We start from the raw sequence: 16,994 nt of genomic DNA, 5'->3' as shown, positions 1-16,994 counted from the left end.
ATAAAAAAAATTTAATAATTATTCATTCCAAACTCTAGGAGCTTGTTTTAAACTATATAAGGTTTTTAAAAGTTTGAAAACATGATTTGTAAATTTTAAATCTTCAAAATCAAGTGGTTGTTCAACATATACTTCTTCAATTAGAAAACCAATTAGAAAACACATAATATAAATATGTTAGAGTGTTATAATTATGAAAACATTATTAATGAGATCTACCTACGTGAGTGTGAAGTGCGTCTGCTTCTAGGAGCTCAATGACTTAACTTTAACTGCATTCATGAAAAAGGGTTATAGAAACATAGCCATAATGGTGTCCCCAGATAATGTGCATTGATTGATATTGAAATCATTGAGTGAAATTTATTCAGTTAATTAAATGGAATATTTGGTTCAAAGCATAGTCTACCATATAATTTCAATTAACTTTTAACATATTTCCAATCGCAGTACGACTTCAGTTATACAATCTATTTCCAATATATTAGATTTTGAAAGTGAGAAAGATTGTTGGAACATTTTTAAAATATTTATAATGTTCCAATAGTTATAATTGAAAAGTTACAAGTAATCCAAAAGTTATGTCTCCTGGTTATTAACCAAAAGATTATCACTATTTGTAATGATGAGTTATCTCTCTTGTTATCAAAAGTTATGTCACTTAATTGTTAACAAAGAATCATAATTATTCAAGTACATATCTATTGAATAATTATGCTTATTGGTAAAAGATGTGACTAACGATTTAGATAGTTATACTTTTATAAGAAGATATGAGAACTTCTATAAATAGTAGAGGAATTTCATTTGCATGATAAACTAATATATACCAAAACACACCAAAACTCATAAAAAAAGTTTTCTCTATTATCTCCATCTTCTAATAGTTAAAGATTATTCTATTAAAAAATTACTGTAGAAGTTTTTTATAGAATTTGATAAATAAGCTATGTTCCTCTTAGTGTTGTGGATTATTTTCGTCAGTACAAAATGCAAACAATCATTAATTTTCATTGTATTCTTAAGATTCATTTGTGAATAACTCTTTTGTAAAACAAAATATAAATGGAAGTGAATAGAATGTTAAAGAAAATGACATAGTTACACACCATAAAAACTTATGTTAAAGGAACATAAAATACACTTCAAACAAATCAAAGTATATTTTATAGTTCTAGATTTATTCCAATTTCAACACGATTTTTATAATTTATATTGTAATGATTTGAGTTTGATTATAATTATTTATAATACTAATTGTACCTTTAAAGAAAAAATTAGATTTTCTTCTATACAAATTTTTGTTGTGATGAACATAATAAAGCTTATTCCGCTGCAATGTTTAATTGTAGATGTGATTGTATTGAATTTCACATATCCCTGAAAATTCTTTTTACCAAAAAAAGAAAGATCAGTAGTGGTATTGTTTCATGTTGCTTTTGTAAGTTTCTTTAGTTTTCGCTGGGAAAAGCTTGAAAAGAAGGGAAAAACAATGTCTAATGATAGCAAATGGTGAATGACTCATGAAATTGACAAAATTACAAAGCAAAGGGTTTTTATTTTTTTTTTATTTTTTATGAACAAAATTACATTCCATAAGTTCACGAGTGTTTCAGCTCATCCTAAAGGGAGGGGCTCAAGTAAGTCATCAAATATTTGCCATTTTAGAAGCTATTTGGTTTACGGTTCATCGATCAATACCTTCAATCTTATCTTCGACTTCTGAATACAACTGCCTCAACTTCTCAATATTCTCCTCCGAAGTTTCCCAATAGCCACGTCCGTTGGCCTCCAAGAATGTTTGAATCAACTTCCTGAACGAGTTGGGATTGGTGTTCATCAGCCTGCTCAACATGTTCTCATCTTGAATGAAAGTTGAATTAGCCTCTTCGTACACCCAGTTATCCACTTGCCCCGAAGTTGCACTCCACCCTACAGTATTTGTAAGGCGCTTCTCAATTTCGCGAACCCCTTCATATCCACTGGACATCATTCCTTCATACCATTTGGGGTTCAACAACTTGGTTCGTGCATCTAGTCGCACAGTTTCAGCCAGAGTTCGAACCTGTAAATTAGAGCAAAGTAGGATTGTGTAATCAGCTTAAAAATTGGCACGTCTCAAAGATGATCCTATAACATTTGGAGGATAGATTCATGGTGCACACCTGGGCGTTTGCAGTGGTGGTATCTGCAATGTATGCACTCGGCTTCTTTCCATCCTTGCGGAGGTTTTGTACTAAGTTTGTTGGATCCGAGTCGAAGTAGTGACTCACATCAGTGAGTGAAATTTCTGAGGAATCAAGATTTTGGAAAGTGGCATCTGCTGTGCTTAGAGCCATCTCAAAGACTTTCCTTTTCTCAGTCATACCTGCACCTGGGGCATCACAGTCAAAAGCAAATGATTTCCGGCTCAGGTACATATCTTGGAGCTGTTTCTCATCATTCCATGAGGAGTTCTCAACGGCAAGGTTGACGTTCGAAGAGTACGATCCTGAAGCGTTTGAGAAGACCCTTGTTGCAGCTTCTCTAACCTCAATTCCCAAGGCTTTGGCTTGCTCTAAGGCGTGCTTACGTACATAGTTCTGCTCCACAGGTTCATCTAATTCAGCTACCATCTTCACTGCCCGATCAAGGAGGTTCATCTGTCAACCAAAAATAAGAAATAAGAACATGAAATGGTAAGAAAGGTGTAGGCAAATGTAAGAAAAACATGATCTTTATATACAAATTACCGAATGCATGTTCAAAACGGCTTTAAAAAAACTAGGATTGGTACCTGATTAATGAATAAATCTCTGAAAACTCCAGAGCAGTTAACAACAACATCAATCCTGGGTCTGCCAAGCTCTTCAAGGCTGACTGGCTCAACTCTGTTGACTCGACCAAATGTATCAGCCACTGGCCTTACTCCTATCATCCACAAGACCTGAGCGAGTGATTCACCGTAAGTTTTGATATTATCGGTTCCCCATAATACAAGTGCAACTGTCTCCGGATACTTTCCCCCGTTGTCAACCTTCTGTCTCTCAACTAACCTATCTACCACAATTTTTGCACTCTGCATTGCAGCTGTTGTTGGAATAGCTTGTGGATCCAATGCATGAATGTTCTTTCCTGTTGGCAACACTTTCGGGTTTCGAATAGGATCACCACCAGGCCCAGGTTCAACATATTTCCCCTCCAATGCTTGTTTCAGACTGCCTAACTCATTATCAGCAACAACCAGCTTTAAACACTCACCTAGGAACTCAAATAATACTCTAAGCTTTTCCCTATCTGCACGGTAAAATTTTGTGTTCGATAAATACTGAATCCACGGCTCGTTGATACCAAACCCAAGGATCGAGCTTAACTTATCAGCCACATCAACAACTTGACCATTCTTGTTGGTTGTTTTCTGCACAAAGGCAGAAATTGCCCCACGTGAGGCCTCAGTAATTTGCCGCAGAAGCTCTACATCCTTCAAGATGCCTTTGTCACTTCCTCTGTACACATCCTCTATGTTTCTTCCAACAGTCTCAGCTAATATAGATGGCAGTGATGAAATCCCATCTTCAGGTCGGTCTAAAGCAGCAATATTCACCAATGTAGCAACTGCTTCCATAGCAGATGGAGGCTCACCAATAACATGAAGCCCACATGGTAACAGTCGGGACTCGATCTCCATGATCTTGGAATATACTTTTCCAACAACAAGATCCCGTTCTTTTGCTGAAATTTCCTCTCCCTCTTCGGGAAGCTCTACATCCTTGTCAAGATTGCATTGTCTAGCCGTGCTGATAATAGAGCTAACAATTTGTTGCCCACGACCTGAGTCTTTAAGGGACTGGTATGATGAGATAAGTTCACTCAGTTGCTTAAGTCCCCTGTAAAGCCCAGCGTTTTCAGCCGGAGGAGTCAGATAGCTAATTGTATTAGCATAACTACGACGCTTGGCTATGGTAGCTTCAGACGGGTTATTAGCAGCATAGTAGTAAACATTGGGAATATTCCCGATAAGACTATCAGGGTAACAAACATCACTCATTCCCACCTGCTTTCCAGGCATAAATTCAAGTGATCCATGAGTACCAAAATGAAGAACAGCATCAGCTTCAAAAATCTTCTCAACGAAGGAGTAGTATGCAGCAAACCCATGATGCGGGCTAGCTGATTTTGAGAAAAGTAACCGCATAGGATCGCCCTCATAACCAAAAGTAGGCTGGACTCCAATGAAGACATTGCCGTACTGCTTTCCATATACCAAAAGATTCTCTCCATCAGAATTCAAATTTCCAGGAGGTTTACCCCAGTTTTCTTCCAAAGCAGGAGCGTAGGGAGTAAGGTTCTGGTATTCACGGATGCTCATTTTATAAGCAACATTCAGATTAGGGCTGTTAAATTGTGCCTCCTTGTCGTGAATCACATCCTCAATTAAAGCTTCAGCAGTCTCTGGGAGGCCTTCGACATTGTAGCCATCTTTCTGAAGGTCTTTCAAAACCGAATATATGGAAGCAAAAACATTGAGGTAGGCAGCTGTGCCAACATTCCCTTTGTCAGGAGGGAAGCTGAAGACGGTGATTGCCAACTTCTTCTCAGTCTGCAGGGATCATACAAACACAATTAACATAACAATCTAACCAAGAAAGCCCATATGTGCTAGTCAACAGTAATATCCTACAACAGCATGTTGTCAAGATTTGTTAAGCTGTACGTCATAGAATGTGAAGAATGAGGATAGGGTTGTTTATTGAACACAATTTAAACAATTATCAGTATGGAACACAATTTAAACAATTGGTTGATGAGTGACTGAAGATTTATAAACATATGTATAGTTTACTGAAGATCCCTTCTAGATTAAAAGCTGAAAAGTAGATTCAACTGCTAAGTGGTAGAATCTTATGGTAAACAATGTATCATTAGTCATTAAACATATATATACATGCTCTCTAGACTGAAAAAGCTAATTGCTGTTAATTTAAACTACTTTTTTGTTGATTACTTGGATCGAGGCTCTCATGGAAAACAGTAGAGGCCATCTAATGTGCACAGATTGGAAAGTTATATAGCATTAAAACTTAAAAGCAAATACCTTTGATTTCCTTTTCAATTCAGCCCACTTGATGGCTCGAGTGCAAAGCTGCTCAACCCTCTTGTGAAGAGCATGGGATTTCCCTGGAATCAAAAGTCAAAAGGACCATTTTAATCAACTCTGAAAACAATTTTTACTTGAGCCAGAAAGCCCAAAGTATACAAATGACAAATATAAGTGAAGCATGAGAGGAGACCACCAAAGATAAAGCAATAGACAAACCCCTCATTAGCTAAAAAACTAAGCACCTAAAATCAAACAAGTTCTGACAGGCAAATTTAGACATTAAATATGAGACTTGCTAAAATAGGTAACTTCAATTGCCTGTTCTTGGGTCACGACCGGCAAAAACGATGGGTTCCATGCCTCCGTCAAGCTCTGGAAGGGCCACCTGGAGAGCTACTTGAATAGGATGCAGTCCCAAAGTACTGTTTAGCCACTCCTCGGTTGTTTGGAAAACCAAAGGCAGTGCAACAATGTAAGGAACATCAAGCTTCATCAGTGCCTCAACGGCCCTTGGATGGTCCTGCCTAGCGGGTCCACCAACGAGAGCAAAGCCTGTTAATGACACCACCGAGTTCACCATTGGTTTCTTGGTAACCGGATCGATCAAGAACCTTTCAACTGGTCCAGAAAAATCAAGTCCACCGGCAAAAATTGGTATTACTTTGGCCCCTTTTGCCTCTAATTCCATGATGACTGCTACGTAGTGGCTCTCATCACCGGTAACAATGTGACTCCTTTGCAAAACCAATCCAATTACAGGTGCATCAGGCCCCCTAAGCTTCTCATTAACATCCCTCCTGGTACCATACCAATTCAAATACTCCTTCACGTCATCATACATGCAAGGAGCCAGTGGGTGCCAAATCCCACTGTCTAAGAACAAAACGGGATCCGAGTAATCAACTTTTGTCCCTTTGAGTGCAGGCACATAAGAGCTAGATATCATTTTCAAGAAATTCTGTAGATTATCGGGTGAACCACCAAGCCAAAACTGGAGGCTCAATATGTAAAGCCTAGCATCTTGTGCCTTGTCACTGGGCAAGTATTTCAAAACCTTAGGCAATGTCCTTACTAGCTTTAACATACTATCAGCAAAACCTGCTCCTTGCTTCTTTCTTTTGAATAACTGAAAAAATGGACTCTTCGATTGACCAAGCTGTGACATGCTGAAAGAGCCCAACTTGTTTAGCCTCATTACTTCAGGCATTGAAGGGAACACCAAAACAGCATCAAGCCTATCCCTCTCTTTCTCCACTGCAGTCTTCACTTTCAAGGCAAGCTCCTCAACGAAAATCAAAGACCCAATAAAGATATTCGCGCCTTCGAGATCTTTGCAGAATGTTTTATAAGTGTTTTCATCTCTAAGCTCCTCAACCAAGTACCCAACGACTTCAAATGAAGCAAAGTTGGAATTTTGGTTCAAGGACTGGACTGCACTTGAAAGGGAAGACTGGTACTGCGCTTCCAGGACAACATAGACAATTTTTACAGTGGGGAGATTGTTTTTGTTTTCTGGCACAATTCTACGAACTTCTGGTGTGGTTTGAGTGAAAAGGCCATTCCCAATTGCTGCACATTTTACTTTAAAGGAAGATTTTGAGTTGGGAAGGTTGTTGATTTTCTTGGGAAGAAATGAGTGAAGAAAGAAGTGTTTTTGGGAAAGAGAAGAAAGCTGATCAGCCTTGGAAGCTGGCAGAGTAAACGGGGAAGAAACAAGAGAAGCCATTGTAGGTGACACAACTAAAACCAGAGCAGTCGGTTTCACAATTAACAAAGAAGAAGAAAAAGAAGGAATACAGAATGAACAGACTCCTTATCTAAGAAGGAAAAGAATTTCTCTGCTTCTCTCTTGGTTTTTGCTGCTTCAGCTTCTTCTTCTTCTTTTTGGGAGATGAAAGGCTTGCTGATTTTATATTTTCTGTGTGGACTGTGGGATTATGAGAAATTGAAAAGTTTTTTCTTTTAAGGTTAGTGGTGAAAGATACAAACACGTGGCAAAATGGGTCTTTAAGAGAGAATGCAATTGGAGCTCTTTGTGAGGTTGAGTTTGTTTTGGGCTTATTACAGAAAACAAATAGAGAGGGAGGAAAGCTGAGTGTGGAACTTTATCTATCTATTGGGATTGTGATGATGGTGTTTACTGAAATCTGATTGGCGGAGTTGGATTTTTAAAAGTGCTATGAGGGACACAACGAGATAATGAGAGCATAGGAACGGGATAGAGATATTCACAAAATGTGCTCTTCATCATTACTTTGTAAAAGATTTTATTTTTGCTTTGGTGAGTTTGTGTTCCACAGCGAATAACAAAACTGATATTTTATCATTTTCGTGTGATGCTAACTGGACCAGGTTTCACTGGTTTTCACCAAGTCACAGTTCTACCGTATTTCTTGTCTTTTTCTCAACCTCCTTCATTGATGACATTAAAAGCTAGGATGCAACAGTGTTCCTTCAATAGTTATTATCCATCTTTGCGCCTCTATCAGTGCGGCAAATATATATTAAAATTAAAATATGCTGTAACTTTCTATACTAGATTTATTTTTTTCAACAATTTAATCTTTGTTTTTTATATTTTAAAATTCAAAGTTTTAATAATTACAATTCTTATTCTAAATTTATTGATTGGTGTAATTTTTTTAAAGTAAAATAAGTATTCAAATAAAAGTTATGTAAAAATAATGATGTTGTAATAAATCTGAATTTAATCTTTTTTTCAACTCTAATATATTTTTCAAATATTTTTTTAACAACTTGTAGATTGGGTATTTTAAAAAAAAAATTCATGCTCATTAATCATCTTATACAAAAAAGATCTTAAAGAAATTCTACATAAATAAACCATATCTATTGAGTATTTTTAATAGCTATAAGATCATTAGATATGAATAAAAATCCCATCCCTTTCGTCCTTGTGAAAATTACCAAGAACTTCTTGGTCTAAAGTATCATATATTAGTGCTATAAGAGCATTAAAGTATCTTGAAAACAATACATAATATGATCTAACATTTGCTATAAGTTTATTAGTAATATTTATCTCTTCTCCAACTCATAAATATTAGAATAGATAGATATCTCAAAGCCACAATTGGTATACGATTATTTAAACAATTCAAAGCATTAATTAGTTAGTTTTGCAAATGCCGGATATTTATCAAATCCACGTAAAGGTCAATCTCAATTTAGATATTTATTCACGATCATATCATGACATTCAACAAAACAAAACTATTGTCTCTTTATATCATGCATAAATAATTGCAATGCATAAGAGCAACTAAGACTGTGTATAACTAAGGCTATTGACTCAACAAATTCAAAAGATATGTAATTTATTTCCACGGGAAAAAACGACAATTATCTTATATAAAAATAAAGTAAGATATATAACTCGACTAAAAGGAAGATAAAAATAAAAAGAAACATATTTCATGCTCTTAAGAAAGGTGAAATAAAAGTTTAAAAATTCATTTTAGCGATAATGCCAAGCTAATATACAAAATTTAAATACATCAACTCAAAAATGTTATGTAACTTTGTTATTAAGGGGAGTCTAAGACGTATCATAATCTTTTTCTTTAACCATGATTTTGTCACACTGGGAGTTAAAAAAATATACTGTGCTAACAGTTTTTCCTAGACAAATTTTTCGTTCATGTATATCTAACGGGAAGTGTTGCAAATACAATCATAAAGTAGCTGTCCATACAAGTCCCGAAACTTCCGAAGAATAAAGCAGAAGACATTCCAACTCCTGAATAGTTAAATAAAGGTTACGTTCAAGCTTATAAAGAATCAGAAAAGTCATATACCTTCCTTTGGTTTTACCATAATTTTATAAGAAAAACAAATGTATAATTGTTAAACCAAACAAACCAAGTGCACCTGAGCTGAGCTGAGTGTTCTCTTAATAATTAAGGCCTTCTTAAACCCAACCGACCGTGGAATTTGTCCGATTAATACTACACAACAAAATCAGTTGCGCATTTTTTACATGGATCCATCTTTTGGTAAATGTTTGTTATGCATTGCCGGACCCATCATTTAAGCTTACAATATTATTCCTTTTAATATTCTGTGTATCCTTTCTCTTTTTAATATATGTATAAAAAATCATAACTAGAGATAACAACCGTGACCCTGTTAAACCTGTGCATAAATGCAAAAGTCCCCATTGTCCAGATAGTATGAGTGGGAAGACCAGCAGACAAAAAGCTCAAGAACAACCATTAACAATGGCAAACAAAGAATTTTATTACAATCAAAGATAATATATATATATACACACACATCAACAATATTGCTGTAAGTATGTTGTTTTCCTTCATTTTTGCAGGCTTGTGGCACGACATATATAACAGTATTGGAAACATATTTGTACAGTAGCAGTTTTAAGTGCTCAAGACTATGCATCAAACATGCAAGTTCTAAGATTTTGGTTAAAAGTACCCACCATATCAAGGAATTTGAGAAAATAATTCCTCAAGATGCGCTTCACCAATTACAACTCCGTGCTTCTGACCAAAAACTGCACTTGTCAATTCCGGGGGTAGATCTGTTAGTACATCAGCAGCACGGATCTCCATGTACTCGTTTAAGTTGTGCACAGATCCATCTAGATACGCATATTTACAAGAAAGAGTTAAATAAAATCTAAAGCAAAATCCTAACACAAATTGCTTCAAATAATCATATTCATCCAATACCTTAATGAGGGGTATTAACCCTACATCAAAAACTTGACCCACAATCAACAGTGTAGTGTCAAACAACACTAGTAACTATGCATGAGAAAGGACAGTAGAGAACATGCAGCCAACAATTTAGAGTCACTAAACAAATTATATATTTTCGTACAATAATCTTTCTGTGATTTGATTTTGGTATGAACCAAAGAACCTTGTCTAGCAGAAGTTTTGCAGCTCTCAATGCACTTTGTGCTCACAGAAGATTCTAGATCTGATGTCTTCAAACATCTAAATTCTCAAGAGATATTCTCAGTTTGCATATTTAATTTACTTTCCAGTCCCTAAGAATTTCTTCTGGTTCACTACAAGAAGTTGAGAGTTTAAACAGTCTTTCCGTTGCTCAACTAGCAGTCAATAACAAAGAAAAGGGATTCACAAATACCAGAACAACAAGAGAAAAAAAATGCAGATAAACAAGGAGCCTAGCAGCAAAAAATGAAGAAAAGTACAACCGATGCAATGCCTCAACAAACTCTTCAAGATTCAGCTTGGGTGACAAAACTGATTACTCTCAGACATATTAATCTTCTACAAGCTCTAAGACAGATAGATATTATACGGAAGTTCTGAATCTTAAAATTCTACAGCATTAACCCACTGGAAATGGAGCAGATGAGTAACTGATACTAATACTTTTGGTTTATAGTTGATAGCATGTACCTTCAGCAACTATGGGTTCATATGGAGGAGGTTGAGCAGTCCAGTTCCCTTCAGAATCTTTCATGTGTCTTCTATCAGATGCAAAGTGACGAAGAAATAAAGGAGCATACACTACCCGGAAAAACCTGATAATATTATATATATATATGAAGAGGGTAATAGAAAAAGGAAGTTTATCAAGAACTACATGAATTCATGCTTAGACTGTAGACTACAGCATTAATCAACACATGAGGCATCAATTTTTTCAGTGCTTGTTTAACTTTAGAATTAACAAACTGGATCTCCAATGACATTGTAAACGTTCCAACATTATGCATTTGCAAGAAATATGAAAAAATTTATGCTTCACCAGAATGCTTCTATGGCTCCATGCAAGATGCTATACAAATGGTAATGTTTCCATTACAGGTTGAGATTGGATAGGACTATCAAGGACTTGCTTGTTTCTTACAACTAGAAGAGTTTCTAATTGCTGGAAACACACATGGCATTACAATACAACAGTAAAGATAATGAAAATGAAAAATAACTAGAGGCACAAAGGTAAAATTAGAGACATTGACATTCTTAAAATTAATGTTACAATTGAATTTTGACCTACAAATGGCTGGGGATGATTGACAACCTCCTTCAGCAGATGCCATATGTCTAAGGAAATTATACACTATAATAAATAATACTAAAGAGCTTCCTAAAATTGCATATGTCCTATGAAATATGTTGCTTCAAATTCTTTCTTAGCACTCTGTCCTAGCACAGTAACATCATATATTTTAAGATAACAATCAGTCACAGGTGGCTTTACAATAAAAGAAACAGATTTCACAGTTTCATCATCATATTATTTCTAGGTGAGAAGGGAAAAGACGAAAAGAATTACAGGTAACTCAATAGCTGTTCTACTCCAATGCAAACAATTAGTAAATACTGCTCAGTCAAAAACCAGTATTGAACAACATAGGGTATTCTCTACAAACATTAGCAGCAAGAAGCTAAAATTTACCTCACCTCTGAAACTCCGAAAAGAGCTGAAATGATGGCCGGATAGTTTCTGACACATAGGCAGCTAAAGGACAAGGAAATGGAAGACTTGAATCCAAGTCCCATACTAAATGAGTACCGCCATCTTTCTTCCTCTAAAGAAGGCAAATAGAAGACCAAGCAACCATGAATTACAATAAGTGAACTCATGAAATGATCCTAGAGCTTGGGTGAAAGAAAACAATATTTACTAGATTAAATCACATCACATAAGATTCAGCTCTCACCTGAACACAAATTACATGGTAATCCCAGAGAATTACACCATCTGCTCTATGGCTAGCTTTTTGATGCCACAGTGGAATCTACAAAGTTTTTGTAGCAAATATCAGAACAACATTCCACCAAAACAGTAAACAAGAAAATTCTTAAGAGTCTATCAAGATAGAATTAGAGTTATAACAAAAAGCAGCACTTCATCATTCGCATCTCCTATATACATATGTCCCAATTCGCAAATGAAACAAACAATTATTCATTGGCAAAGCTCAAACACAAAATGCATTGTTTACATAATACACTTCACAGGTAGTTCAATAACCACACACTACCTAAGTAGAATCCCATTATTTCAAAGGAAAGAAAAACATTTTAACATGTTATAATGTAAAATTTCGAGCTTTCCAGAAAAGAAAGGAAAATCCCAATTCACAAAAATGCACTATTTACAGGAATACACATTACAGGTAGTTCACTAGTCACTAGAGTATAAAAGATGGATTCTCCATCATTCTTCAGGAAAGAAAAGGACTTGGAACTTTTAACATTCAATACTGCAAAATTCAAGTCTTTTGTAAAGGAAAAAGAAAAACCCAATATCCGAATTGGATGATGAGTTCCAAAGGACGAAAAAGCTAAGAAAAGGGAAAACCCAAAAAAGAAATGGAAAAATACGTGCCTGTTTATTGTCATTGGAAATGAAAACGACAAAAAGATCAGATCCTTGAGCATCTGCTATCTGGGATGAACAAAGTTTCTTGCAAAGAAAATAGACGTTCTCCTCGCTGAAAACACACCCAATTGATATTTCAGGGATAAATCAAATAATAATAAAAGAGTTGGTAATGAAAGCAAGATATAAAACCAGTAAAAGGGAGTATGATTGAAGAGAGAAGCGTCCAAGTTGTTTAGCTGCAACTGCAATTCCGAAGTCGTCATTCTGACTCTCCTATGCTACAAAATTTTCAGTATTTATTTAATAAAAGGAAGTCAAAAGTTGGCCTTCTTTCGCTATGCCTATAACAAGGGAAAATATCTTAATTGGCCCTGTTACTTTATCAAATCTTTTATTATGATATTTTTACTTCTAAAATGTTAATTTTGATATTTGAATTTTAATTCGATGCTAATATGTTATCTTCCTAGCAGTAGGGGTGTTTAAATTTCAGTAAAAACCAAATTAACCGATCAAATCAATTTGTCTGTTAACCGATCTAATTCGATCGGAGGTCAGTTAAAAGTTTTTTTGAAATTTTGGTTAATGGTTAATTCGGTTTAAAATCAGGTAATCAACCGAATTAACCGAAATTAGTAAATAATATATTATATTAGACTATTATTAATTCGGATAATTCGGTCAAATGAACATTATCATTTTTTATATGTATTTATACTTGTTTTAATAAAAAAAACAAAACATATAAATTTTGGTTAATTCAGTTAATCGATCGAATTAACTGAAATATTTTGGTTCGGTTAATTTTTTTTTAAAAATTTCGGTTTAGTTGACGGTTAAAGGATTAAAAAGTTCGATTAATTCGGTTAATACTAGTTCTGTTTGGTTTACCATTTGAACACCCCTACCTACCCGTGTTAAAATTTGACATCACCGAAGACGTGGACTGATCTTATGATACCATATGGTAATTTTTGTAGGAAAAAACAAACAGTCAAGAGACTTAAAAAACTGTATCTCTTGAATGCTTTGGTTTTTGTTGAAGTTTTTGGTATCTATTCAAGAGAGAAAAGAAAAAGAAAAAAAAATTGTGTTTAGTAAGAAGGGAAAAAATTAGAGAAAAAGAAGAACAAAGATTTGTGTTTTAAATTTTAAAAATCAAGTTCGAGTTTATAATGTTAGGTTGTAATTATTTGTATGTAATTATTTTTTTTTAATAGGATCTATTAATTTTTTAAAATAGAACTTATTTTTTAAAAATTTATCTTACAAATATTTTATTGAAGATGAATAACCAATTTTTTATATATGTTTATTTTAAGAGAGTAATTTTACGAACATCAGTTGGTTTTATATTCGAATCTTGTCAGCAATTAGGAATGGGTTTAATAAGAATGTAAAAGTTGATATGAAACAAAAGATTAATGCAAAAATAGTTCGATATTGTGGGAGGGGAATGTCTAGACTATTCAACAAATTTTCAGTTTCGTCAAATCCTATCAAACTTACTGAGATAGAACTTGTAGATGATGAAGACGTGAAGACAATGATTGCACTATATTGCTCGACTAGGAACGTTAACGTTGAACAAATTCAACTATTTGTTGAGTTAACGGATATAGAGTCTGTTCTAAATGTCACTCTATTAGATCAACAATATGGAATTGAAGACCTATGTACAGAGGTTCCAAAAGCATTTATTAATTTTAATTTATTTGATTTTATTTTTTAATTCACTAAAAAATAAAATCTATTAATTTCAAACCAAAACTCTCTTCAATTCCATTAGATTCTCACATTCTCAATTTTTGTTATTAACCAAAAAATAAAAAAAATCATAAATTAAAATAATTTCTCTCTAATTTATTTAAAAATAATTAAAAACAAGCAAACTACAATAACCCATGAAAGAATCATTCAATATAATTCAAATCAATAATACAAGTCAAATCCTCTCATAATTAAACCTTTTGTGGGTTGTTCGGGTTAGATTGTAAATGCACATTTTATTAAGGATAATATTAGATAATAATGTAAATTAGTCAATGCCAATACAAAAGAATAATAAGATTGTCCGGCACTTTTACCATGAGCTTCAATTAAAAAAAATTACCAAAAATATTGATAAATCGTTAAATATTTTGGTAAAAGATAAATTTTGAGAAATTCTTAAAAATATTGATAAATCCTTAGATTTTTAGATATTTTGGTAAAAGCTATTTTAATATTTTGTAGTGAAGCTCAGTAGCTCACCCTAGAATTTCTCTAATGTTGTTACGTTTAGAATATTGAGTTTTGTGAAATGCAATACCCTTCTTTCTTCTTCTTTCTCTTCTCCCTTGAATCTTCTTGTTATTGTTTTTTCTCTTCTTTCCTTTTCTTCTTTTTTTTTATCTATAAATTCTATTTCAAATATGTTGGTTCATAACAATTTATATCAAAGCCATCTAATTTTGGCTATGATTGATTGTGGGATGATGTTATCAAAGGATGTAGTTGCTCAGCTAATTGCGTGTTTGGAGTAAAAGATCGACAATTTTTTTAAAGTGATAATGATGTAATATACGAAATGATCTTGAGAACTTTCACACAAAAGCAATGTAATACCCCAAAAACATTTTATAGTAAGATATTATTCTTGATATAGTAAAATAAGAAAATAAAGTCACAAAAAGAGAAATTTTGAGTTATGTCAACATTGGGAAGTTTATTATGATATATTAATTCAAGAAAGGACTAAATCGTAAAAGTGAGAAAAGTTTTGTTGCACAAGAGTAAATACTCAAAATTTGAGGGGTTAAAGCATAACTATGAAAAAGTTAAAGGACCAATAGTGTAAATATTTTACGGGTGAAATGATCTAGAAACTAAGAAAAATAGATGAATTAGGACCAAATTGAATAGGTGAAGAATTGTGAGGGACTAAATTGTAATTATACCAAATTAAATGATGACTCAATGATGGAATTTTAAAAGATCATAAAGGGAAAATGATCAATTAGAAGGAGAGAGAAATCTAGAAGGCAATGATGATGTGGAGATATTTTAGATTAAATAAATAAATAAATAAATATTAGTTTATTAATATTTTAATTTGATTTTTTTAATTATATTTTATTATTATTTCATCTAATATATAAAGAAAGAAAGACGATGAATTCTCTTCATTTTTCCCATGCATCAATGTGAGAAGAAGAGAGAGAGAAAGAAAGTTTTGCTTTCTTTACAATTTGGTCCTTTCACCAAAAATTCACTATTTTCACCTAGAAATCAAAAGAATTTCCATAGCCATCAAGAGAGAAAGATAACAAGGAGACTATGGGGAGCTAGAATATCAAGTTAAATTCAAGAAATAGAAGCTGGATGAGAGAGAAAATTAAGTTAAAGATTGAAATCAATAGAACAAGGTAAGAACATCAAGATTTCAATATATTTTAAAGTTTGATATTATTAAAAAAGCATGAAAATGATATTATAGTAGAGTTTTCTTATATAAGCCTCTATGTTCTTGATATGTTAGTGAAGGGAAATAAGAGAAAGTGATGGGGAATACTATAGAGAAATGGAATGAGGGTGTTATAAACTTGGTAATTAATATTTTGCACTAAAATAGTTTTAGACAGCAGCAGTGGTCTAACTTTGAAAATTCACCAAAAACTGTGGAAATTGAATTAGAGGTTAAATAAAATATGAAATTAAATTTGATTGAGTATAGTTTCTCATAGAAGAAACACTGTAAGCAATGGAATTGTAACTTATGAGATATAATAAATTTTGTGAGACAATGTCAGAATGATTTCGGATTCCCCTGTTCTAACTTTGGAAAATCATTAAAAATTGTATAAAAATATTTTTGGGTTTAAATTTATATGATTAAATTATTAATGAGTCTATTTTCAAGAGAAATAAATGAGAACATCATCCAAACCCCGTATTAAGAGAATATTAATTTTTAGTAAAGAAATGTCGAAACTGTCAAACAGCAGAACAGGGATAAATTTAAAGATTTTACTATACTTATTGGCTAAATTATAAATTCTAAAATTTTTATGTAGAAATATATTTGAGTCTAGTTTTAAAAACATCAAGAGTATCTTAATTTGGAATTTTGTAGCTCAGATATAAATAATTTAGTGATTATGACTCAAGTGGATAGCTTGATATGAACATATAAGTAAATAGTCGAATTATGTATATATTAAGGATGTGGAATGGAGAGGAGGAGGAGGATATTTATCTAGCAAGATTTTACATTAAAAATGGATAATTTACATGTTTTAACCTCAGGGATTAAATTGAATAAAAGTAAAACTTTAGGGATAATTTTATAAAAATGTCAAAAATGACCAATTTGAAGGAAATGAATTGTTTTATTGTTTAAATTAATAAATTGAATGAAATTATTAATTTAAGATTGGGTGAAAATCGGGGAAAATAGAAAATTACCAAAATGCCCCTGAATCTTAGTATTTTTGCAATTTAGCCAAGTAAGTTCATGTAACTAAATTTTGTATATTTTTGTGCTTTGTGTACATATAAATTATATACATACTATGAATAT

General features: G+C 33.2%; 2 protein-coding genes across 2 annotated transcripts; both read right to left on the bottom strand.

Annotated features, from left to right (window-relative positions):
* Positions 1-1,529: 1,529 nt before the first annotated feature.
* Positions 1,530-7,413, bottom strand: LOC107889405 (magnesium-chelatase subunit ChlH, chloroplastic). The gene is made up of 5 exons (XM_041076577.1): positions 5,399-7,413; positions 5,075-5,157; positions 2,777-4,579; positions 2,166-2,642; positions 1,530-2,065 (listed from the first exon to the last, which is right to left on the bottom strand). The coding sequence occupies exons 1-5, from the start codon at positions 6,804-6,806 to the stop codon at positions 1,688-1,690; spliced, it is 4,149 nt and encodes a 1,382-aa protein (XP_040932511.1). The 5' UTR covers positions 6,807-7,413; the 3' UTR covers positions 1,530-1,687.
* A 1,902-nt stretch (positions 7,414-9,315) lies between these two features.
* On the bottom strand, positions 9,316-12,749 carry LOC107889406 (protein N-terminal glutamine amidohydrolase). Its single transcript, XM_016813813.2, has 6 exons — positions 12,623-12,749; positions 12,437-12,542; positions 11,766-11,843; positions 11,506-11,633; positions 10,495-10,619; positions 9,316-9,701 (listed from the first exon to the last, which is right to left on the bottom strand). Exons 1-6 carry the CDS (start codon positions 12,694-12,696, stop codon positions 9,544-9,546), a joined length of 669 nt encoding a protein of 222 aa, XP_016669302.1. The 5' UTR covers positions 12,697-12,749; the 3' UTR covers positions 9,316-9,543.
* Between the last annotated feature and the right edge of the window lie 4,245 nt (positions 12,750-16,994).

Source organism: Gossypium hirsutum, chromosome A09 (assembly GCF_007990345.1).
Source record: "Gossypium hirsutum isolate 1008001.06 chromosome A09, Gossypium_hirsutum_v2.1, whole genome shotgun sequence".
NCBI classification, from domain to species: Eukaryota; Viridiplantae; Streptophyta; class Magnoliopsida; order Malvales; family Malvaceae; genus Gossypium; species Gossypium hirsutum.
The sequence above is the reverse complement of the archived record's forward strand: the minus strand, read 5'-3'. Positions and strand labels throughout refer to the sequence as shown.

Bases quoted from the DNA above. Each gene is read 5' to 3' on its own strand.
- LOC107889405 (XM_041076577.1), bottom strand. From the start codon at position 6,806: ATGGCTTCTCTTGTTTCTTCCCCGTTTACTCTGCCAGCTTCCAAGGCT. The intron at 5,158-5,398 runs GCAATTGAAGTT...TTTTGATTCCAG, and splicing joins CGGTCGTGACCCAAGAACAG to GGAAATCCCATGCTCTTCAC. The intron at 4,580-5,074 runs GTATTTGCTTTT...TGATCCCTGCAG, and splicing joins AATTGAAAAGGAAATCAAAG to ACTGAGAAGAAGTTGGCAAT.
- LOC107889406 (XM_016813813.2), bottom strand. From the start codon at position 12,696: ATGACGACTTCGGAATTGCAGTTGCAGCTAAACAACTTGGACGCTTCT. The intron at 12,543-12,622 runs GTTTTATATCTT...GTGTGTTTTCAG, and splicing joins AATCATACTCCCTTTTACTG to CGAGGAGAACGTCTATTTTC. The intron at 11,634-11,765 runs GTGAGAGCTGAA...TGCCTTCTTTAG, and splicing joins ACCATGTAATTTGTGTTCAG to AGGAAGAAAGATGGCGGTAC.